The sequence below is a fragment of the Pongo abelii genome, chromosome 17 (genome assembly GCF_028885655.2).
Source record: "Pongo abelii isolate AG06213 chromosome 17, NHGRI_mPonAbe1-v2.0_pri, whole genome shotgun sequence".
NCBI classification, from domain to species: domain Eukaryota; kingdom Metazoa; phylum Chordata; class Mammalia; order Primates; family Hominidae; genus Pongo; species Pongo abelii.
This window is the reverse complement of record NC_072002.2, coordinates 42,419,811-42,445,705: the sequence shown is the minus strand read 5'-3', so window position 1 is coordinate 42,445,705 and position 25,895 is coordinate 42,419,811. Positions and strand designations below refer to the sequence as shown.

Below are 25,895 nucleotides of genomic sequence, written 5' to 3'. Positions count from 1 at the left end.
ACTTGGAATGGAGGCTCATGTATCAAAGAAACAGTTGACTTCAAGAGGCTGAAAGATGTGGGGACATTAGATAACACATAATAGATTCATTTCAGCTAAATCTCATAAATGTGCACTCAGCTTTGGTGAGAGTTATAAATTACTGACATAGATCTTGTCAGCATAGGGAAAATGCAAAAAGCAAAGATGCACAATTCAATTTTGGGCCAAACCAGTGCAAAATTGAAGAGCCAAACCCTACCAGCTGTCTAAGTAAAGATGCCATCTGACAGGCTCTTACTTTTTACACTGGACCCTTGAAAAGAGAGAATCCCACTTCACTGGAGACTGAACATTGTTATTTGCTGTGGGTGCGTGAGGCCCCTGAGCGAATCATAAAAGGGGCACTAAGTCTGTTCATGCAGGGGCCCAGATGGAGAACTGGGAATGTGGGAGTAGTGTTCCAAGCACACAGATGTTCTGCCTTCTCATAGTTCTCAGAAGGGCTATCTACTCAGACATAGCTCCTGTTTTCTCTGTTCTTTGAAGAGGCCCAGAGGATGAGTAGTATGATGGTGGTGCTGGGGCTATAGAAACATCTTACTTCTAGGCAGGATAAAAACACAACGCTGCCAGGTGCATTGGCTCACGTCTGTAATCCCAGCACTTTGAGAGGCTAAGGTGGGAGGATCTCTTGAGGCCAGAAGTTCGAAACCAGTCTGAGCAACACAGCAGGACCCTGTCTCTACAAAAAACTAAAAAGTGCAAACTATTTAGAAGAAAGATTTAGTGTAACAGAGCACAAAAACATCCTTTAAGGATGTTTCCTTTCCTGGAGTCCGAAACTTGTATTTAAAATTTAGTTCAGCATTTGTTCTAATATTGAGTACAAACTGTACTAAATTTAGTACAGACTGGATACTAATTTTCATAGTAATAAATAAGACTTAGGTGTGCACCTGGTCAATTTCTTTCTCTTCAACTGGACAGAATTTAGCCCTCAAGCCCTAATTTCTGCTATTGGTAAATTTTTGTGGCAGTCGAGGTTCCCTCACTCAAACTGGTGATTACTTAGTACTTTTGGGTGTAAACACAGTCTATTTTGGGTGACTTCTCAGGCTATCAGGATGTGTTTTCTCATCCTCTCTCACTTCTCTCCAGGGGCCATTTAAGTTCTGGGTATGTGTGCAGAAGGGTGGCAAGCAGGGTGTGGGTACCATCTTAAACTATTTGGTCTAGGACAGTGCTTTTCAAAGTGAGGTCCTTGGCCAACAATGTCAGAACTGCCCAAGAAATTGTTAGAAATGCAAATCCTCAGGCTCCACCCCAGACCCACTGAATCAGAAACTCTGGCTGAGGGGCCCAGTCACCTGTGCTTTAACAAGGCCTCCAGGTGATTATGCCTTTGAGAAGCACTGGTCTGAAGGCATCAGCATCCACCCACCTTGGTTTCTGAGGAGATGTACTGGCATTGCTGAGCTTTGGTTTTGTGGCTCCCAACACATCCTGTCCATGGCTGGAATGTCTTCTCCTGCTCACCAGCCATCTCTGTGGTCATCCTGCTCCCTCGTTAGCCTGACCACAGTGCCTGGTTTCCCACCCTCTTGTGCCTGCTCAGAGCTTGAGGTACTCTGGATGCTCTTTTCTAGCCACTTCGACTTTACTGCCTACGTTCCATGGCCAACACAGTTTCCCTAAAGGCTTGGATTCTTTCTACTATTGACTAGAACCTGGGTAATGCATCTTTTCTCTCAATTCCCCCCAACTACATGGAGTTTCAGTCATCTTTACTTACCAGAAATTCATCTTAGGAGTGGACCAGGGTGGTAGGTCAAGTTTTCAGGCCCGTGAACCATTACTTATTACACATAGACTTTTTTTTTGAGATGGAGTTCTTGCTCTGTCACCCAGGCTGGAGTACAGTGGCACGACCTCAGCTCACTGCCACCTCTGCCTCCCGAGTTCAAGTGATTCGCCTGCCTCAGCCTCCATAGTATCTGGGATTACAGGTGCCTGCCACCATGCCCAGCTGATTTTTGTATTTTTAGTAGAGATGTGGTTTCACCATGTTAATCAGGCTGGTCTCGAACTCCTGAACTCAAGTGATCCACCTGCCTTGGTCTCCCAAAGTGCTGAAATTATAGGCGTGAGCCACCACACCTGGCCTACACATAGACTTCTAAACCTACCATGTTTGAAAAGACCCCTGCTTTTTTGTACAAATCATTTTTTTCTCTAAGAATGACCATGCTTGTCATTAAAACCCCCTTAACTTGCAAGACTATTGACTCTTTAACAAGTTTCAAAATCTGTTTTACATCTCAAAAACTTAACATTGACCGTTCTTTGCAATCCTGACTTAGTCATCCTAATTTTCCTTAAAACCTCTGACTGAATAGAGGAAGATGAAGTAGAAGTACGTGTAGAAAAGCAAACACAGTTAAAATTTCAAGATATTATCATGCCACACCTGAATTGGAAACACTGCAACAGTTTCCTGAGTGTACTCCCTGATTCTAATCACCAAAATCATTCTACTACTAAAAAATTCTCATAAAAAGTCCTTCTAACAAGATTGTCCTCTTTGGGTTCTTTCAATAGGTGTCTCTTTTCAACTTCATGTGTAGATAATTCTTTAAAATTCACATTTTCATGCACATGCACAGTGCTTGAAAATGAATGAATGAATTCCAAACCATCCCTGACCTGGTCTTGCCTCTTGTATTAAATCTTATTTCTAACATATCACTTACTTCCCTTACACTCAGCCTAACTGACATCATAAGGAGACACATATTAAAACTGTAGAACTTTTGTTATAGAATTCCATCTTTTGGCAATGTATCCCCACTGGATCCCCATTTGTGGGCTCAGCCAGGCTCCAGGATCTAGCATCAATTTTCTCTTTGACAAGGAATATTTAAGCAACATCAGATCAAATATCTGGACTCAGAACCAAGTTACCCTGTGTCTCACCTGGCCTTGTTATAAATAAGGTTTCGACTTTACTCCCAGGAATCGCCCCTTGCCATATTCTCAGTTATTACTTGTTTTGTTTTCTTTTTAACTGAAATTTAACAGATACAGTACATATTTTAAACTGTTTTAATTCATTGACATTGTTTTCATTTTTATGGGTTCTATGAAAGGATTTCTATTGCCATTTGCAAAATCAAAACTTCCTTCCACTTACTGCAGTGTTAATACTATGCTATGACTCAGAATGTATTCCATTCATGAGGATTTCACAGGCCTGAAAGATTGAGCCCTCTTTAATAATTTATTCTGACACATTGGATTCAATAAAATAGTCATATCTAAATTCACAGCAACTAATCATAATTTATGCACTTGTATAATGTAATATTTGGCTGAAAGACTTTTTTCATTAAATGTGATACATAAAAGTTGAAATGACAGTTTCTACTTTATATTTCTAGTCTTATATTTCTAATATTTCATATTTCACTGTGATGTGAATATCTGAAACATAATGAGGGGAGCTATAATAATTCTTTAAATATTCCTCACCAGCAGACATAGTCATACTTCCTACAGTTTTGGTGTTCTGTTTGATGACAAAATCATTTCCAACTCTTTTCCCAGGTATTATAGAGTATTTTATTGCAATGATGTGTCCTCTCTGTTCCATATCACCACCTCTCAATGCACTTCTGTAAGGAGATTGTGGCAATACAGAAGTGCTTCGTGATTATTTTGTGGTTCTCTATGACTCCTTTTGAAACCCTGTTTTTCTCACTCCCTCTTTGTCCTGGCAGCCTTTCAGGTTGGAGAAAGATCCACTTGTTCAAAATTACCCATATAGCCATGCGTTGAATTAGTTATAGAGAAAGGATCTCTGTTAAAATCGAAGGGCTCCATGATAGCCACATTCTGGTCTCCCAGAGAGCTGCATAGAAAACGAAAGACACAGATTAGCCAGGATTCTTTTAAAATAAAATTTATGAAATGCACATTCAACTATGCTTACCTAATATATTTCTATTATGGGCACCTAATTCTACTGAGTTGTTTTTTAAAATTTGAAATAAAAATATTACAATATCTAAAATATAAACAACTCAGATTTCATGTCACAGAATAACTATTTTGAGTGTACATATTATTTTTGAGTATTTATATCATTGGGTTTGAAAAGAATCAAGTCTTTTTTAAAGTATGTAAAATACTATACCTATAGAGAAGCTAATGTGAGTCAATTTTTAACCTACAATGATTTTTACAGCCAAATAATAGAGCTTTGAGTAACAGAACTACTATAATTAACTCAGTTGTCAATGAAGGCAATTTTTCCAAGGCATCCATTCATAGTTTTAAATATTTCTAAATACTCTAGACTTTTGTCATTACTATAGCATTATAGAAAAGAACAGTTGCCTGGGCCTGAATCTTTTTGTTAATCCTCCATTTAAAAAAAAATTAAAATTGTTTCTCTGATGGGTTTTAAGAAAATAGTAACATGTAACTAATATTGTGACAAGAACTTCTAGAGAAATTGGTGGCTTTTTATTTGCAAAACCAAAGCAAAATTATAACTCTTCTATGTCAACTAAAACCATTTCATTGTGTAGCATAAATTGCTGTCTGAGTCAGAGCAGCATCTGACCCAAAGGCCTTTATATTTATTATTTCTGCTTTAAGAAAAAAAAATACTACAGCAAAATAATTTACTTAAATTTAAAAGCAGCAATCACCACATTCAGTAGATTCACCAGTTCTAGAAAAACTCATTTAATCTTGTTAATTATAAATTACACCATACACAGGATTATTTAATAAGTCTTAGACTAATAGATTGATTTAATAAAAATGTCCTTATAAGGTAGACAAATACTTCTTTCCCTTTCCTAGTTATTTTCTTTAATTGTCTTGAAAAAGCAAATTGAGGTATTTATAGAAGTAAAGGGAAATATAAAAGTACAAAAGTATACAGATGCTCCTTGACTTATGATGGGGTTACATCCCAATAAACCCATTCTAAGTAGAAAATATTGTAAGTCAAAAATGCATTTAATACATCTAACCTATTGAACATCATAACTTATCCTAGCCTACCTTAAAAGTGTTCAGAACACTTACATTAGTGAGTGGTTGGGTGAAATCATCTAACACAAAGCTAATTTATTATAAAATAACATTGAATGCTTTATGTAATTTATTAAATACTCTACTGAAAGTGAAAAACAGGATGATTGTGTGGATATTGGAAGTATGGTTTCTACTAAATGCATATCACTTTTGCACCATTGTAAAGTCAAGAAACATCTAAGTCAAACTATCCTGAACCAGGGACTGTCTGTATTCTAAAAAGATTGTGATAATTTACATGAAAACTACCTAAGTCTTCAAGTCTTCTTCTTTTTTTTTCTTGCTATGTTGCCCAGGCTGGCCTTGAATTCTTGGCTCAAGCGATCCTCCTGCCTGAGCCTCCCAAAGTGCTGGAATTACAGGCATGAGCCACAGTACTGGGTCTCAAGCCCTCAAAGAAAACAAACAAAACAAAATCTAGCAGGCCGTTGTAAGATAAAACCTTCTTCAGACTCTGCTGGCGAGAAAAAGCTTGGCTGTTTTTAGCCTTACATTGCTCAGAAATGGAGCTGGAAAGGATTAGGTAAGGGAAATCACAAAGTAAGAGTGTGCAGAAGGGGCCGGATGCAGTGGCTCACACCTGTAATCCCAGCATTTCGGGAGGCCGAGGCAGGTGGATCACGAGGTCAAGAGATCGAGACCATCCTGGCTAACATGGTGAAACTCCGCCTCTACTAAAAATACAAAAAATTAGCCAGGTGTGGTGGCAGGCGCCTGTAGTCCCAGCTACTCGGGAGGCTGAGGCAGGAGAATGGCGTGAACCCCGGAGGCAAAGCTTGCAGTGAGCGGAGATCGCACCACTGCACTCCAGCCTGGGCAACAGAGCAAGACTCTGTCTCAAAAAAAAAAAAAAAAAGAATGTGCAGAGGGCAGAGCAGGAACTTAGGATGCTAGTGCTGTGCCTCCTGACATACCACAACTCCACTGTTAGACTCACAGTACTGGGGAAGAGATCTGGTGACCACAGAATTGGTGGAAACGTGGGACAGGTGAGGAGAGCTTTCCAGGGAGGCCTCAGCAGGAGCCAGGAAAGCAGGAATGCACTCCAGACAAGGCAGAGAAGGTGGTGCTCAATGGAACAATACCATGAGCCTGTAATGGGGAAATAAGCAAGCAGTTCAAAAAAAAGCAAGCAGTCCAGATTTCAAAAATAAATCTCTGCACACCAACTAAAAAAGCATTTCTGTTAAGTGAATGTAAGAATGTTTCACTTCACCCTAAATGTTTAGCATCTTGTGAAAATCTGTTGATCAAAGGTCATGATCAGAAAAGAGCATGTAGTTTGGGTTCAGAATGTTCTTGAAAGAGAGAAAAGAGTCTGGCTCAAAGATTTGACCCTCAAAACTTTCCCCTTTCCTCTGATGTATGTGAATAGCAGGCTAAACAATGGTGGAAATAATTAGGTTGGTGGCAATTTTTCCATCTTTATGTTCTTAAAGGGCACATCAAATCTTTTTGATCATATTAGACTTAAAAATATATTATTATTTTCTAACCAAATTCAAGGGTCACTGATCCTCATTTAATCTTTAAAGGACATGCTTACCACCACGAGGTCTTGTCTTTACTGCAAAGAGATTTTATGAAAAAAGACTGCATGGGGAGATTAGTATTACTCCCTAAAGACCCCTGACAATTTTGCTATACTGATTTCTACCACATTATGAAGTATATGTCTTCTGTGCAAGTTAGCTATGTAGCAGAATTTCCCAGATGTCAGATGGCAAATGAGTTCCCTTTGTGGCAAATTTTTACTAATTCACAAAATGTGCATTTCTGAAAAAGGCTTCGGCTGAAATCAACTGGTGCAAACTTGTGGGTCCCCTGCCAGTGGCCCCAAAAGCCCTAGTGGTCTTGCAATAAGATCCAGATCTCTGGCACCAAAGACTCAGGGCTCTGCCCCGCCCCACTACCACTCCCTCCCACCTCAACAACCATTCCTCCTCCTGTCTGCCTAAGATTTCCAGGAGCCTCATTCAACATGGATGGTCTAATTTCTGTGCTTTAAGTTTATCCAACATTGGTCATAGGCTTATTCTGAGCCAGTTACTGCCCAAGGCACTAAGAGTCTCAAAGTAAGTAAGAAACCAGCTCTGCTCTCGAAGAACTTAGGGTAAATAGAGATAGTCAAACACTAACAGATGAGGGAAAGCTCTTCACAGGCAGGAAGGTGCCATGTAGCTCCAGAGCTTGTAGCTTCACCTAAGGATTCAATCAAGGCTTCCTGGTAGGGATGACCCTTCAACTAGTCTTGACAGATGAAGGCAAGTTGTCTATTTAAGGAAAAGTGGGAAGGGCTTTTCGGCCTAGGTTATAGTATGAATGAAGTCCTCAAGGGTTATAGCACTGCAATGTATGCCTCCAAAATTCCCACGTTGAAGCCTAAATCCCAATGTGACTGTATTTGGAGACAGTGTTTTTAGGGGGTAAGTATGCGTAAATTAGGTCATAAGGGTGGAGTCCTAATCCAATAGAATTTTAACTTTATAAGAAGAGACAGAGATCTACACCAATATATCATGATAAGGCCATGGAAGCACACAGAAGAAAGGTCGCCATCTGTAAGCCAGCAGGAGGGCCCCCACCAGAACTCCATCGTGCTGGCACCCCATTCTCAGACTTCTAGCCTTCAGAACTGTGAGAAAAGAAATTTCTGTTGTTTAAGTCACCCAGTCAATGATATTTTGCTCTGGCAGCCCATGAAGACTTAGATAAGCATCCTCATGCATTTTGGGTTACTTTAAAAACTACATTTGTTAGACTGTAAAGCTTGAGGCCTGCGGTGGGTAAAACAGTACTGGAGATTCAAGGAAGTAGGAGAGGGGAAAAGAAGGGAACAGGGAATAGAAACATACACCGCTCCCAATAGAAGCTTTGGATAAGGGGAAAAGAAAAGCTTATTCCTACGATTCTTGGAAGTATGTCATGAATTTCACATTTGCAGAGCCTGGGAGGTCAAGCCCACAGTGAGCAGTGATCCTGCCACTGAACTTCAGCCTGGGCAACAGAAAGAGAGCCTTTTAGCCATTCTTTTTCTTCATCATTCTTTTTTTTTTTTTTTTTTTTTTTTTTGAGAGGGAGTCTCACTCTGTCGCCCAGGCTGGAGTGCGGAGTGCAGTGGTACAATCTCAGCTCACTGCAACCTCCACCTCCCAGGCTCAAGGGATTCTCCTATTCTCCTGCCTCAGCCTCCTGAGTAGCTGTGATTACAGGCATGTGCCACAACACCTGGCTAATTTTTGTATTTTTAGTAGAGATGGGGTTTCACCATGTTGGCCAGGCTGGTCTCGAACACTTGACCTCAAGTGATCCACTGACCTCAGCCTCCCAAAGTGCTGGGATTACAGGCGTGAAGCCACTGCACTCAGCCCTTTTTCCTCATCATTCTGCCTACTGTGTATGGAGGGGTTAATTTTACTCCCTTTGGCTGGCTGCCCACATTTAGTGGAATTCTGATTCACTTCTACCTTAGCTCTAAAGCACAAAGAAACGAGAATTTAGGGACAATTCTCTTGGCCTTCAACTTGTGACAGTAGCGTTCCTACAGCCACTGCAAACAATGACTACAGAGAATAAAACTAATGCTGAAAACTCAAAATAATTGGCATTATTAGGGTAATACAAATGCAACCACTTAAAAACTCCAATTTCTTGAAAAGAGAAATATGTATAGATGTATTAATGACAAAGTTTATGTAACCACATTAATTATTAAAGACTGAGAAAGATATGGTAAAGGAAGTACAATTAATAAACAAGAGTCTTCTTATTGCTATTTTGATTAATAAACAAATAGTTATGAATATATCTTAATAATTATGAGATAACCACACACAGAATTAAACACTGGATGTCTGTGTTCTGAAGTAATGAGAAGACAAAGTAAACAAAACAGCCTATGGAAGAGAGGCCAAATGGTGAGGAAACAAAAAAGCAGACAACAGTCTGGGTACGGTGGCTCATGGCTGTAATCCCAGCACTTTGAGACGCTGAGGTGAGTGAATAGATTGAGCCAAGGAGTTCAAGCCTAGCTTCGGCACCATGGCAAAACCCTGTCTATACAAAGAATACAAAAATTAGCCAGGCATGTTGGTGCCCACTTGTAGTCCCAGCTACTCAGGAGGCTGAGGTGGGAGGATTGCTCAAGCCTGGGAGGTCAAGGCTGCAGTGAGCAGTGATCCTGCCACTGCACTTCAGCCTGGGCAACAGAATGAGACCCTGTCTCAAAAAAAAAAAAAAAAAAAAATGATATGTCAGGCCAACATAATTAGTGAATATAGTTCATACTCTTCTATTAAAAAGGTGAAATGGGCTGGGCGTGGTGGCTCATGCCTGTAATCCCAGCACTTTAGGAAGCCGAGTCGGGTGGATCATGAGGTCAGGAGTTCCAGACCAGCCTGATCAATATGGTGAAATCCCACCTCTACTAAAAATACAAAAATTAGCTGGGTGTGGTGGTGTGTGTCTGTAGTCCCAGTTACTTGGGAGGCTGAGGCAGAATCGCTTGAACTCAGGAGGCGAAGGTCGCAGTGAGCCAAGATCGCACCACTCTACTCCAGCCTGGGCAACAAAGCGAGATTCCGTCTCAAAAAAAAAAAAAAGTGAAATGTATCAGATTGAATGAAAATAATCCAATAATTTATTATTTTTAAGAAACAGATTTAAATAACAATAAACAGATGTGAAAATTTACACAAATGGGACTTTAAAATACATAAAATTATTAAGAACATAGGGAATAATATTTTAAACCTATAACCTTATCATTTATCTATCATCTGTCTATCATCTATATATACTGTTAAACATAGCAACATTCTCTGTATCTAGAGAGATAGCTAGATAGAGACAGAGATAAAGAGATAGTTACACATGGCAAACATCTCTGTTTTTATATCTATGTCTATACTGAGTTGACAAAAACAATTTTGAAGAATTTGATCAAGGTAGAACTAATATAGATAAAAATTTATCCTCTACTCATATCTCAGGAGAAAATTATCCATGGGTGTCTTGCATTCTGCACATCTTGCAAATACAGCCAATAGATGCCTTTGTTCCAGAATGTATTTTCTAGCATGTTTGTATAGAAAATCACCTTGGAGTAAAGAGATAATGTGTCCCTCTGGAGCAAACAGCTGGTTTGCTTATAGTCCAGGAAGATGGAGACAGTGTCTCCCTCCAAAGCAAAGGTCAGACATGCTTGCAGCCCAGCACAATGAAGATATCTCCTTCCAGGAAAAAAGGGAGGCATGCCTACTGCCTTTTATAAAGGAATCAGATGCCCTAAGTTTAGGATTCCTCTCTTGTAATGCATCCATTCTGTGTGTTGGTGTCATCTGGCCCTCTTCACCCATCCTGTGTGAATTGGGACATGGGGAACTGACACAAAAATGATTGATGATACTCTAGCTACTGCTATTACTGTGAATAATAAAATACATTGTCTCTGACAATGTATTGTTTGTCTTCCACACAACCATGAAAACTAACTTGTTAAGTAGGGTAAAATCTCAATCTGTCATAGTTCTTGACATAACCAGTAACTTCCTTCATGTAAAATATGCAAGAAGCATGAATGAAAATTGGTACCAGACCCAAAACAGTCAGTAATCCAAATAAACTGAAATCATACGCCATATTAACTGACAACAATTGAATGTAAAATATAAATTTTTCTGTTACTGGAAACAAGACTTCACCACTTGAGAATGAAAACAAACCTGTTAAAGTGACTATTGGACTAACGAAGAGATAAAAATAAACAAAACCATCAAAGCAAAATTGGTGCATAAAAGTTAATTCATAAGTACAAATATTTTTCTATACGTTTTAAAGAATGCAAACATACTAAGTTTTAGAAAAAGAAAATAAGACCAACATGGATTAAAAGAAGAATTAGATAACAAAATTAGTTAATAGGAAATTGCTTAAATTACCAAATATTTAAAAAAATAGAATAAAAGCAAATGTCTAATAACATTATTAGCAAATATGAAATAAAATATGTGATAAACACAATTAACAGTGCTTTTAGAAATAGATAAAATAACAAATTCTTCCAAGGATATCAATTTTTTAAAAATGCCAACTCATTTCCAAATGATTTTTTTATATAGTGCTAAGCTCTATTTGTAAGATTTCATTTGTGATTTTAAACATTTATATTCATCAAGTAGGATATATTTCAGGAATGCAGAAATAATCAATATTATATAGTTTATTATTATAATACCTTAAATTATTAGGTTAATTAAGAAAACATGATCATAATTTTTGAAATAAAGCCATCAGATAAAATTCAACAGTCACAATTTTGGGAAATACCAGTAGGTGTAGAATCAACATGATTAAATTATTATTAATAATCAAGTTATTAATAATTAAAACATTTATTATTGATAATTAAAATATTTATTCATAATTATTTAAACTCAACATGATTTTAAAAATTCCTAATGATAAAACCCATGAGACCCTACCATTAAGTCTAGAAAAAGCAATAATAGCATTTAACATTCTTTTTTTTGTTGTTTTTCTTGAGATGGGTTCTCACTCTGTCACCCAAGCAGTGGCACGATCTTGGCTCAGTGCAACCTCTGCTTCCTAGGTTCAAGCAATTCTTCTGCCTCAGCCTCCCAAGTAGCTGGGATTACAGGCGTGCACCGCGCTAATTTTTGTATTTTTAGTTGAGATGGGGTTTCACCATGTTTGCCAGGCTGGTCTGGATCTCCTGACCTCAAGTGATCCACCCACCTCAGCCTCCCAAAGTGCTGGGATTACAGGCTCAAGCCACCATGCCCAGCCTCTAACATTCTTACTAGAAGGTTTTAGCCAATGTTTTAAGACATACAGAACTAACAGATATAAATACAAGACGAAAAATAGTAACTCATTTAGAGAAAATGCAAAATGTCATCCCATGGAAAATGCATACAATTATTTTATTTTTTACAAGAGGAAAATACAAAAGCAGTAGCATACTCATATGCAGATACTATAGCAAATGTGAAAATAAAATTATGTAAAAAACTCTTAGGGGTTATAACAAAATATAACATTCCAAGGATAAATTTTTATAAAAACACATTTAATATGAATAAAATTACAAATATGTTGGAGAGATATAAAATACTTGGATGAGAAGACTCAATATGTTATTAATTGTTATAGAATTAATTTGTAGTTTCATGCCATTTAAATAAAATCAAATGTCATTTGTGGTAATTTAACAAAATAATACTAAACTTTTCCTGGAAGAATAATCAGGTAAGAATTACAAAATTTTTTGAAAAACATATCAGTAAGAGGAAAAAGAGGAAGTAAGTGAAAGTCTTCTCATACAGTAAATGCATCATGAAGCTGTAACAATTAAAATAGCTTGGAAGTGATGCAAATACAGAAAGACTGATCCATGACAGAAAAAGGTGTTCCAAAATAGAGACTTTAATACATGACCACATCACAAATCAATGGCTAAGGGGAGAAATATTCACTGATTTTCCTTGGGACTCTTTGCTAGTAATTAACGGTGGGGTTGATTTGACATTCAATCTTCACTTCACATCTTTCATTATTAATAATCTGAGATTGACAGGTAGTGTGTGTAAGAATGAAATCTTTGTCAGAGTTTTAGGGAGTTTTTTCGGCACAGCATAATTTAGCTTATATGAACTGATAATCATATTCCAATAAGACTTTTCTAGTGAAATTTAACTTAATTCATAATATAAAAGTACAGATTTCAAATATCTTTATTTTAGATAGGTAACAAAGGGCTTCAGTGTCTTATGGAACTAGGGTGCAAAATCCTGTGCTGCCAGTAGGTGTCATCATCAACATTATGCAGTGCACGCCTAACGCCTCTCTTAAGTCCTGGCAAATGCTTGGACTTAAGACATTATGAGTTGGGTGCCAAAGAAATGAAAAATTAAGGTGAAATAAAGACAATTTCACACATAAAAAAAAAAAAAAAAAAAAAAAAAAAAGAAATAGGACCTCCAGTCACAGGCTCAAGATATTCCATTTGGAAAAGATCTAGAGATGTTTGACATCCTGTCTCCTCATCTTTCAGTAATAGGCAGTGCGTTGAAAAAAATCTTTTTTTATTATGAAAATTTTCAAACTTTCAAAAAACAACAAGAAGCCCACCACTAAGAATAAATGTTAACACTTTGCCATATTTACTTTAAAAGAACCATCATAAAATTTTATAGATTTAAACGTTTGTTCCATATGTAAACATAGGCTCACACCCTTGTGTCATTCATGTTTTTGCATGAATGCCTCCTTATCTGGGACACCTCCCCGATCTTTCCATGTAAAATAGCAACCCTTAATCAACCTCTAACTTCTCCTTCCTAGCACTTCTCACCACCTGACATATGTAGTGAATTTATTTGTTTGTCTTCTGTTTTCCTCCACTAACTGTTCAGCTCCATGAGCCCATCATGGCTTTGCTTACGGTTGAGTCACCTGCACCTACAGTGGTGCCAGCACTGGCTAGGAATGCATGAACAGAGCTGAAGCCTCTTTTAATCTCCCTGACCCATCACCTCCCTCCCCGCCTCTCTCCCCAGGGGGAACCACTGTCCTGAAGTTTTATCCTTGTCTTTATATACTCTAATTTTATCAATACCTTTATGTGCATGTATATACATAAATGCTAGAACAATAAACAGTGTTGTGTATCTTTAAAAACGTTAAAAAAAAAAAAAAAAAAAAAGAAATGAAAAGAAATAAGATAAGTGTTCCCATTTGCTAGGAGTTGATTCCAAGTAATAATAATTGTTTTAAAGTTAGGCCAGGTGCAGCAGCTCAAGCTGTAATCCCAGCACTTTGGGAGGCCGAGGTGGGTGGATCATTTAAGGTCAGGAGTTTGCAACCAATCTGATCAACATGGTAAAACCCCATCTCTACTAAAAATACAAAAACATTAGCTGAGCGTGGTGGCACATGCCTGTAGTCCCAGCTACTCGAGAGGCTGAGGCAGGAGAATCGTTTGAACCTGGGCGGCAGAGGTTGCAGTGAGCCAAGATTGCACCACTGCACTCCAGCCTGGGCGACAGAGCAAGACTCCGTCTCAAAAAATAAATAAATAAAATAAAATAAAATAAAATAAAGTTTGCTTCCTGTTTTCTCAGGCATATAATTTTGAAATTTTGTGCATTGCTTTCCTTTAACATGGAAAATTTTAAATTAAAATTTAATCTCAATATTTGATTGTCACACTGAACTTGATAAATGACACAAGATTATGGAAGCCATATTAAATCAGTTAAGTAATTCACGCATAGCATTTCATACTTGTACTATTTGTACAAACACCTATAACCCCTTAACAATAACTTCTATTATAAATAAGTAGGCTAACATTGTTTACTCTCCTCCAAACAGTGCTTTAGGGGCCAATGAAAACCCACCAAAAGATGGCGCATATTTGTCCTTCAGCCTTCTTTATTCCAAACATGTCCACACTTGTGCCAAAGGCTTGTCAAGTTGCCAGTCTGGGTCTGTTATAGCAAATAAAAAGCAATAATGGTAAAACAAAAATGAAAACGGTGTGAATGTGTCTATAATAAATAGCTGTGAGAGTGGGGTGTGGTGACACGAGCCTGTAATCTCAGCTACTCAGGATGCCTGAGGCAGGAGAATCACTTGAACCTGGGAGGTGAAGGTTGCAGTGAGCCGAGATCGCGCCACTGCACTCCAGCCTTGGTGACAGAGCAAGACTGCATCTCAAAAAAAAATAAATGAAAGAAAAGAAAGTACACTCTACCCTGTAGGCATATTTCAGAATACCAATATGCCCTTTTACTTTACAAAATTAGATATAGCCCTTGGAAACATTTCCTGAAGACCACTGCCTTACACCAGTTAATATCAACCATTTTGCAAAATAGCCAAGAAGGCTTTCCTTCTCAAATACATGTTTTTCTTTTAACCTGATGTGGTTGTCTGAGGGCCTATTGGTGTTCTGTGGTGATAGATGCCATAAAACATTTGTTTTTTGGACTAATTGGATGACTTTGGTTCCCAGAGCTGTCAGCTAGACAATTTTTACAAGTGGTATGTTCAAGTGAAAGAAAATTTCTAAAATTAAAGATAAGTTCTACAGAACCGAAAAACTAGACAAGTCTTAAAGGTCTGAAGAGTTTGTTTTAAACTGTGAGCACCTCCTAATGGCTGGTTCAAAGAGCAGGATTCCACCATACCCCCTTTAAGATTAGACATTTAAACAAAGCATAGAAAAAGTCAACAGTTCATAACTGATTACTTTTTTGTTTCTTCCTCCCCTCTACTCCCTCATTTTTTCTTTCTTTGCTTATTTTTAAGACATTGTAAGCTGACTCAAAATAAATAGACCTTTTAAAAACTGCATCAAGCAAAGAGAACTAAGAAATTATATTAGCTATGGGTTTCAAATCAAAGGAGGACAAAGATGAAAAATGTTTAGTGAAGAAGACTGTGGTCAAAAGCAAATATTTCTAAATGAAAACAGAAGTTAAGAAAATAATAGCTAGGGATACAAACTATTTTTATGTCCAAAACTTTGTATAAAGATTTAAGAATTTTATTTCTGGAAAAAATATTAATTATGATATTGGCTATTTAAACATGTGTGGGGGCACATATGTATTTTATTACCTAGATGGTAAAGATGATTAAACTCGTATTTTTAATATATTAGCTTTTAAAAACTAAAAAACAGCAAATATATTATTTTGCCTTTGGTAATAATCCAATTATGCTGTATTGATTATAGGAGATGCTGTCAGTAATCCAAACTGCAGGACTTAGAGGGCGCAAAGGGATCTCTTAGAGGTTTGCAATGTGCGAGGAACTGGACTGACTTTGTGATTCTTAAAAATAAACAAAAAAAACATGTTCTACCAGAGAACATCTTTAAGATTTTAGTCAGCATCTTGAGCTAACTTCTCTAGGATCTTCTGAACCAAATGAAGGATTTTTTTGTTTATTGAGATCTTAGGATGTTGCTTTTCTTCAAGAAGATATATGAACTTAACATCTCTTCACTGCTAGCGTTTGCCAGACACACAGAGTTTAAGAATCTCATTGGAGTCTTCATGTGTCCAAGCTCCTGCTCACTATAGTGCTCCTTCTCTTCCACACTGTTGGTGGCCCCACCGTTTCTTTTCTCATGCACTCTGCAGTCTGTGCCATAGCTGTGCTAAAGCCAGCTTGTCCTCCGTATGGCTAAGGGTGAAAGAAAAAGGCAGTATTGGTCTTGTACTTTTTTGTTATTCTCAGGTAAGTTCTCCAATTTGGACACAATCTTTAAAAAGTTACCTCTTTTTAAGAGAAGGTATTTGCTATGTAAGTAAAAGTAGGCTTTTTTCCTCTGGTATGTTTACAAATGTGTTACTAGTAGGTGGTCAGCCTACTCAATTTTACTGTAAGGCAAAACTGGATATTCTAAGCAGTAGAGATGCATTTAATAAAACTAAGTATTTGGATGCAACTTCGGGTGAAATGGTGACTGATTTCTATGCATCTGTTCAATGGACCCTAATATCCTCATCTATTGAATGAATCGTAGTATTTCAACTCCAAGCTTGAGAGCATCATGTGAATAAAATCTTCACAAATACCTATAAGGTGAAGTGATGGCACACTGCTGAATAGCAAGATAACATTCAACCTCATGAGACTTCAAATGAATACAGAAGATTTATACTAAATGAGAGTGAAGAGCAATTAAATATTAAATTGCGATTTTCGACAGGAGGAGTGTTAGCGGGAAAAGTAGCAATGACCTTCCCTAAGAGGAACATGTCACAATATTTGGGATAAAGTATAATAAAAGCACGTATTGATCAATGTATATTTATAAAGTACACCTTCCAAATGAAAGATGCTATTTCTAGGACATGTTAGCAAATACATTATGACGACAACAACAACAAAATTGAAGATAATTCTACTAAATGCTTTAGTTACTGAAGTGTTTCTATCCTATCTACTATAAATAGCAGTGTTGCACTACCAATATTATAAACTTATATTTCTTATTGTCCATTGAACACATACATTTTTTCATATTATGGAAATGGCTACTTCACTCTGGATAGATTCCATTAGTGTGAATGGAGTGAACGCATTAGGGTGAAGGTAACTCCATGGACTGCTTCTACATAAAACCTTGGAAATCTGATTTCACATAACTGTTGTTTTTTTGTTTGTTTGTTTGTTTTTGAGACGGAGTCTTGCTCTGTCACCAGACTGGAGTGTAGTGGCATGATCTCGGCTCACTGCGACCTCTGCCTCTTGGGTTCAAGCGATTCTCGTGCCTCAGCCTCCCGAGTAGCTGGCATTACAGGCACGCACAACCACACCCAACGAATTTTTGTATTTTTAGTAGAGACGGGGTTTCACCATGTTGGCCAGGATGGTCCTGATCTCCTGACCTCGTGATCCACCCATCTTGGCCCCCAAAGTGCTAGGATTACAGGCATGAGCCACCGTGCCCAGCCCATGTAACTGTTATTATGTTATGCTGAGGATAAAGCATTTAGAATTTTTTTTTAAGCTGAAAACTATAGGGGCCCAAACAAATAATATGGGGTGAAGTAATTTGTGGAGACGACACTATTTCTCACAGGACATGAAGCACGGGAGGCCCATCATTAACTTCAGAAAGGGCCATGTCACAAAAGGAGTCCTAAGCTGAAAGCCTCTGATGATACTGATGTGTATCTCATCCTTGGGAAGAGGTAGATGACCAACTCAGATAAGAGAAAAGTGTTAGCAGTCATCCAGAAAATCATTTAGGGCTCCTGCTTCCCTTTTTATCAAGGAATAAATCACAGGTGACATCTTGTCACAGATAAGTAAGGTCAAGCCCCCAGCAGAGCACCATGTGACCTGAGACAGTCTCACCTGGGGAGGTTCTTTAAACGCCTTTACAGGGCAGGAACTGGTCCCATGGTGCAGATGGGAATGAGGCATCTGGTGTAAGTGAGGGAATAACAACCCCTGTTTCCTGTGAATGGGAGAAGGCAGTGGTTAGAAGAAGTTTGTAGGAGAAGGTTCCTGGGAAGAAGCCTTAGGGACAATCTGTGACCTCTTGCTTCAAGCAAAAATGAGGCAGGGTAGGGTGCCTCAAAAATGAGGCAGGGTAGGCCACGGTGAAATCCCGTCTCTACTAAAAATACAAAAATATTAGCTGGGTGCGGTGGCAGGCACCTGTAGTCCCAGCTACTTGGGAGGCTGAGGCAGGAGAATGGCATGAACCCGGAAGGCAGAGCTTGCAGTGAGCCGAGATCTCGCCACTGCACTCCAGCCTGGGCAACAGAGCGAGACTCCATCTCAAAAAATAAATAAATAAAAATAATAAAATAAATAAATAAAACCTGGTAGGACTAAATGAAATTCTGCATACTAAATAATCTCCTCAAGAAAGCCTCAAACACGAGACAAAAACAAACACTGCAAAAAAAAAAAAAAAAGGAGAAAGAGAAGAAACTCAGATAAAGCAGAAGCAGAAGCAGAAGAAAACTTTGAACAATACGTAGAGTTAGGAGAAGCTCTTACATTTATGAAATGACAGCAAAGTTCTATAAAAAATAAATCAGAGAACACTAAAACCTCCTGGAAATCAAAAATATTATCATCTCAACAGAAAGGTAGGAAAAAAAAGGTAAAGAAACTCTCCAATTTTTTTTTTATTTTACAGAAAAAGGGAAAGAGAGGGAGAAAGGGAGAGAAGAAGAGAAAGAGGGAGGAAGAGAGAAGAGAAAATGAGAGAGATCAAAAAATTAAAAATCAATACTCTGGAAAGTTCTGCATCCAAAAAAACAGGGGTTCAGAAAATGAGGCAATAAAGTTAAGAAAGCCAACTTATATCTTCTTCAGTTAAAGCTTAGACTATCCCATTTATTTTCAGTCAAATCGTGCTTATTTTTGACTGAAAAAGACTGTAAAGTACGAAAACCATTTTACATTATTTCCATCCTTACAAAAACAAGTTGAGAAGAATAAATAGGTATTTCACATTAGTCGAAGTAGCAACTTTAGAGCTGAGGATAACCCCCACACATCCCCAGCAAGCATCTCATGAGAAGCTGGTCTCCCTTATCAAGAACTGTGCAAATCTAGGGACATGACAGGGTGAACTGGCCTGGATGAACTGTTACATATCAGGTGCTCCCTTTGTGTGAAGCTTCCTATCAGTTCTGGATACCGAAAGGCTTGTCCCCACCCTCCCGTCCAAATCCCATGTCCTGTTTTCCTGTATGGCTCACTCCAAAATCTGGGCAAATATTTATTGAGCAATTGCTACGATTATGACCTTCCTCAGATCCTATCATTTGACCATAGTCCACACTGTATCCACATCATGAGCCCCTTCTGCTGAGAGAGCACAAACCTCAAGTGCTTTAGTCCTTCCTGATGTCCACTTGTGACCTTTATCCCTGTCTCTCGCCTCCTTTCCCTCACAGCACTGACCAGCAGGCTCCTGAAAGCCCTCTTCCCTCAATTTGAGACAGCCTGTGTCCTGGTCTGCAAGACTTGGAAATTTCACATGGCTTGGATAAATTAGTCTTGGAATGCAAGTGCACTTTCATTATTGGCTCTAGTAAATACTTTAGAAATGAGACTATCCCCATCTCTTGCAGACTGGTCTTTGAAAAACCTTTCTCAAGGATGAGTCAAAATAATAAACCTCCCAGAAAGATCATGCTTATCTGTGATAATCACTCAGCTCTTTTTAGTTACTATGTAAAAAATGGGTCAGAGTGACATGCATTGTAAATTCTGTAATAAATAGGAATATTGTTGATATTTTACATTCCCTGTTTAAAAAGAAAACTCAGACCATATCTGCCCAGCTGGTACTGGAATATAAGGATGGGTAAGCATAATCTATGAATATTTATGATGCATTTAACAATATAATTTTCTCAAATATCTGTGAATGTTGCCTTTGTAATGGGAAAGATAACTGTTATTTTTAAAATTTATGAATAAGTGGGAAAAAGGAGAAAAATTTAATAAGCACTTGGTGGCTTGTTGATTATACCACATTATTAAAATGTGACTTAACATTAGACACCAATCATTCCTCTTACAGTTGAATCCACAGCCTTAAAGAATAACATGTACTTATTATGTAGAACCTCTCTATGAAGAACTAAGTAGATTTTACTGACATTGTTTTCTTAGTCCTCTCAGCATTTTTATGAGAATAGTGGCATTATTTCTGCTCTATGGATTAGAAAACATTTAAAGAAATTAAGTGTCACACGTAAGATTATTCAGCCAGCCATAGACCTGGGAAGAGAAAACTGGTCTCCTGAACCCAAGCCGATACTTTATCCACTGCCTCAATTTTCACTGGAGGAAAGGGCACAATCAAATATAAGTTCAGATAGTAAATATGTTTTACTATCCTCTAAATACTGACAGTTGTGTTTCAGAACTTTCCTGAAGACAGATCTTTGCTTTTAAAAGGTCATGAAGGCAAAAGTTTGGCACCACTAAGAGTTACCAAAGTCTTCAGCATGATTTGTTTTATTTTCTCAAGATTTGTTTATCTTGTGAAATAGGCTGTCTTTTAAGTGATCCAAAGTGCCGGTATTCCCCTGTAAGTATCCATGCTTCTGGTGCAGAAGGTAGATTTCTTGGATATCGTGAAACCTTATTTTCTCAAATATAGCTGATCTTTAAACAAGACTCATGAAATCAACTATGCAAACCCGACTCTGGGAGCACACAGGCAGAAAGCATTCAAGAAACCATAAAAGCCAGGTTAGCAAAAGAAGGGGCCCAAGCAAAATGGAGTTTTATCCCTGGTCTTGGTATTATCAATTTATGAGATAATTCAAATACGAATTCATTTTCCTATACCAAATCAATACATTAATACTGATTATATTGTTTCCTGTGAATACTTATGTCTAGGCTTGTTTTTCTGCACATTACAAAGCCACCAAATTTTTATTTCTTTTACCAGTCTGTAGATTATTTACTTAGCTATTACTTTTTACATTAGAGGTTTTGTGTTGTTTCGTAAAATTTGAACCTCCCAAATAAAATTTTGATTAAAAGCACTTTTTTAAATTGCAGACAGCAACTTGGAGAGGTGAAAGGGTGTTCACTCAGATTCTTAAGTAACTGTGCTCTGAATCCTCTGTGGAAATCAGCATACCTAACACACTATAGATAAAATGCTAAGGCCCTACTGTCCTCTATTGTGTTCCTATCAGACTTTTTAAAGAAAGACTGTCATTATCTGCATTTTTGAGATAAAAGAGCCTTAAAAATGTTAAGAAATTTACTCAAGGTCATAGAGTTAGGTCTACTTGAATTTACAGCCGTATCTGTTTATTATACTATACCCCTCTACCTTCCAGAGTCAGAATGGAATTCTTTTTCTTTGTTTTTTTGTTTGTTTGTTTGGTGGGGTTCCTTGTAATTCAGGGCCTGCTTATGGATTACTCGTCTCTGTTGAGTTGCTCATCTGGCAACTTTATAACTCACTTATGTGACCATACGTACTTCAAGTTACTTCTTTGGTTATATTTTCCATGAAGATGTTGATTTTGATTTTCAAATACTGAAAAACAATAGGTAAATAATATCTTCAAACAAGAGTAGATTTTTTTTTAAATAACCAGGTTTTTCTTCTAATATTGGATCAGATCACCACTTCTCTGAGCACCAGATGAATGGCTACCTTGTGTTTAGCAGCCAGATTTTATCGAATATATGGATCTTTAAATGCCAAAATCACAATAAATAAGATAATCACACTAAGAAAAGCATATGAAAACCGAGAGCGGTGAAAAGAAGAGTTATGTCCTCAATTTCACACATACTTTGAAGAACAAAAAACTTGAGAAAAATAGTAGACAAATCCCTAGCATCATTATATTTTCTTCTTTAAAAAGAAAAATCTCCCTCTCATTCCATATAGTTGAATTTTTCAATGTTAAAGGAACTTCCCAGAATAAGATAAAGAGCGTAGGTAAGAGTGGGAGTAAGGGGACCTGGGTCCCATTCTGCATTCCCTACTTTCCAGCTGGTGGCCTTGGGTACCTTTTTAAGTCTCAGGGTGTCCCATCTGTAAAATGAGAGGGTTGCAGAGACCATCTTTAATGTTTCATTTAGAATATTCTATGACTCTATGAAAGGGATATTACCCAGGGAAAGTCAGCTTTAATGTACACTAAAGCTAATTATGGAGAAAATGTAATCTGAGGGGTGCTTTCTAAGGGAGAGGGACAATCCTAGTTTGCTCTGAAGATGGGGAGAGAAGGAGGAAGAGTGGAGAAGGGAGTCTTCATTCAACATTGGGAAGGACACTGCACTAGGTGTCAGAGACAAAGACAAGTGTGGGGCCTGTCTTTGAGGTGTGTATCTATAGGGGGTAGGGAAGGGGAGGTGGGGGAGAGGAGGCTCCAGATTAGACTACTACTGTTGAGCATTTACGTCCAAAGCAAGAACCCTTGTACACAAACACCCACATGGTGAATTTGTACATTTAGCATCTCCTGTCTGACAAAATACACCAGAACAAAAATTATTACGATTTTTGAAATGAATGCTTAGAAACAAATCATCATGATCTCTACACACATATAAAAAACTACACATATATAAAAATGAATGCTTAGAAATGAATCATCGTGACCTCTACATACATATAAAAACTGGCCATGTGTTCAGAGCACATCATTTAATCAGGTTTCCATAACGGTTTGCAGTCCTCTTATAGTAAACAGGCATCACTCCATAGGTCAGAAATGAAGGATTAGGTTGATTTTTGATGTGTGAATGCAGTCATGTTTTATATTATTATATATTTTTTTTCTTGTCTCCATCCATCCAACCCCTAACACCACCTGGTTGTTTCTCTGGGTCACTGACAATCCCCTACATCCCTGGAGTTCTATAGGCTGATGGAAAACCAATCTTCAGACAAGTAATGCTTTGAGCAGGGGCTAAAAATCTGCAAAGTTGTTCATCACTTCCCCAGGACAATGAATGCCCCCGTTAGCTAATGTTAGGCATGGTATTACTGAGGTAAAGCTGTGTTTGGATATCATAGTCAACACCAGATCTACTTTCATTAACATCAAATGGATGTACAAAGTCTCCAACAGCATGATTTTAGACTAGACTATTCCTTCTTGTAATCAGAGGCCTATTATTATTAGCAAGATTTGGCTGACCAGGTGATCAACTTAAAGTGAGGCAAGATTCTAAAACAATTCACAACCACTGAAGAGTGAGAGGCATGCAAATTGGACTTTTAAAAAATGCTGCAAGTGCTTAAAGGATCAAAAACTGTTGGAATCAGAGAATTCCTTGACTGACAGCCATTCCAAAGGAGATTTTGAAATAAGTGTTTAATTTATAAAAGACATGATGTTTAAAGCTTCAAGTAAATACTACTAACAAGAAATAGAATTATTCATGTTGAAATTTGTTCCACCTTTAAATTAATCAGAATGGCAATAAACATCAATGGGTACTGCTAGAAGTGATGAGGATGCAATCAAAACCCCACGTCGAGGATAGAAGCTTAAATCTTAGCCATGGAGATGAGATCTCTACATCTCACTTTGGAATACAACAAACATATCCCCATATCTCAACTGAATTTCTACTATTATTTTGCATGACTCCCAGAAAGCATAATTTATAAATACTCTATTGCAAAGATAACTTTTAGGCTGACTAGCAATAGTGTGACAATAATATCTAGCAAAAAAAGAAGAGAAAGGGTAAGAATAAGCACTTCTGATGACTATATTAAGTGTTTCATCTCATCTTTTAAATTTAATTAACATTTCTTATTCTTTTGAGAAGAAAGAAAATCCAGGATAAATTTTGTTTCTAAAAAACTTACAACATTATGTTTTAATTAAAATTGAATAAGCCTCCCTATGAATATTAAATTTTTAAAAGCCTAGCCAGCAATAGTACATTATTAAAAGCTGTATCAGTTATGTCAAGAAATTAGTAGCTGATTTTTAAAGGTTCATCATCAAATTCTTAAATGATCGGTATCTTGAAACTCAAATAATGTTAATATTTCAGTCACCCAAAGCAAAAAAGCAAGCAATAAAGGCAGAAAATATTCATTAACTGCAATGAAGTTCACCGATCTCCCAAGTGTTGAAAAGCTTACATAAAACGGATATTTCTATTTACTTGTAAACCTTTTTTAAAAAAGGTTCCGGAAAATTTATTACCTCACCAGAATTAGAAAAAAACAAAAAAACAAAACCTGCTCCCCATCCGCCGCTCCATTCTACAAATGCTTGTGACTCAAACTTGTAAAGTCTCTCACTGTGTTGCACTTCAAGTTCATGCCTTAAAGGAAGCCAGCAGAAATCCTTTACATGGTGAGATTTCTGTATCAGTCATTTTATCTTTTACATAATCCTATTTTCACAAGTTCCGGCTTTCAGTTTCTCTCTTTTTTTTAAATTGTTGTTAGGGATGGTAGGAGAGGGTAAAAGTACCCTGAAACTGTTGGCCCCAAATGTGAACAGTACCACTAACCGGTAGTAATAGAAATAGAAAACGGGAGATTTCAAATAAAATAACAAACATGCACTCTCAAACTCCCAGAGGGGACAAAAGAAAACAAAATAAGAACACAAAAACTTGGGCTGTTCCAGTACATCCGCAAGGGTGGGAGATGGAGGTGCGAGCTCCAGACAGGAGCCGCGGCCTCCGCCCTCCCCCGCCCGCAGATGGCTCCCGGCGAGCGCCTCCAGACAACAATAGCTAGGATGAGCTTGGCCTGCGTCCTTAGTTTGCTGTGTCTGCCCCTGCCAGGAAAGATTACCCATCTCCAAACAATGACAAAATAAAGAAGCGTGCGTTAGGCTCCCAAGGAGGTACCCCCCCTTCCCCATCATTCCTCATCTCCATTAGATTCCCCACCGCGGACCAAAGATGAACCTGCTACCAATCAAGTTCCTGCCCAAGTTATTTTATTTCCCGCAGCCCCTCCACCTGCCGGGGCGGTGCTCGGCGAACCCCAGGCTTCCCTCCGGCGACCCCCCGCGGGCTGCAGCAAAATACGGGGCGCTTCGGCGGGGCGGGGGCGGGCGGCTGCCGCGGATCCGGCCGGCTACAGCCGCAGCTTGGTGGCCTCCGATTGGCCACGACGCGGGCGGGGAGGCTCGGCGGAGGAGGGAGGCGGGGGCGAGGGCGGCGGCGGCGGCGGCGGCGGGAGGGATAGGAGAAGGGAGCGGGCCGCGCAGCCAGGCAGCGCGTGGGGCGAGCGCGGGGAGAGCGGCGGCGGCTCGCCCAGGTCGCGCAGCGGAGGCCGAGCGGGGTGCGCGGTCGGCGACGGAGGGCGGCGCGCGCGAGTGAGCGGCGCAGGGCGAGGACCGGCGGCGGGTGCCGGTGCGCGGGCAGCAGGGGCGGCTGCGGCGGCAGCTGCGCGGGACGGAGCCGCGGCGGGAGCGGCCGCGCCGGCCCCTCGCCTCACCCCCTTGCGGCCGAGGCCGGAGAACAGTCTCCAACTCGCCGGGGGACCGGAAAGAGGAGCCGAGAAGCGCCCCTCGGCCCCCACGCAGCGGAGACGCGGGGTGGCGGGACTGCTGCTCTTTGTGGGTGCAGCGCGCACGGCCCGGAGCGCCCTCCCCGCGGCGCTGTCCCTGGCGTCTTCGTCGCGCCGAGCGGCCCTGGAGCGGGGACCCGGAGGAAGCAAAACCAGGAGCCCGAAACCTCGCGTGGCGGAGCTCTTGGGGAGCGCCATCCGCTCCACTTCCACCTCCGCATCCTCCACCGGCCAAGGTCCCCGCCGCTGCATCCCTCGC

At 39.1% G+C, this 25,895-nt stretch overlaps 1 protein-coding gene across 3 annotated transcripts; it reads right to left on the bottom strand.

The window, feature by feature from the left end:
• Nucleotides 1-3,533: 3,533 nt before the first annotated feature.
• On the bottom strand, nucleotides 3,534-25,888 carry LOC134760292 (uncharacterized). Of its 3 annotated transcripts, XM_063716872.1 has the most exons (3): nucleotides 17,989-25,888; nucleotides 14,511-14,600; nucleotides 3,534-3,889 (listed from the first exon to the last, which is right to left on the bottom strand). In XM_063716872.1, exon 1 carries the CDS (start codon nucleotides 25,886-25,888, stop codon nucleotides 25,202-25,204), a length of 687 nt encoding a protein of 228 aa, XP_063572942.1. In that variant the 3' UTR covers nucleotides 3,534-3,889; nucleotides 14,511-14,600; nucleotides 17,989-25,201. The 3 variants fall into 3 exon arrangements, with proteins under 3 accessions (XP_063572942.1, XP_063572941.1, XP_063572943.1); XM_063716871.1 differs by lacking the exon at nucleotides 3,534-3,889 and having other exon boundaries at nucleotides 14,200-14,600; XM_063716873.1 differs by lacking the exons at nucleotides 3,534-3,889; nucleotides 14,511-14,600 and adding an exon at nucleotides 15,701-16,305.
• Between the last annotated feature and the right edge of the window lie 7 nt (nucleotides 25,889-25,895).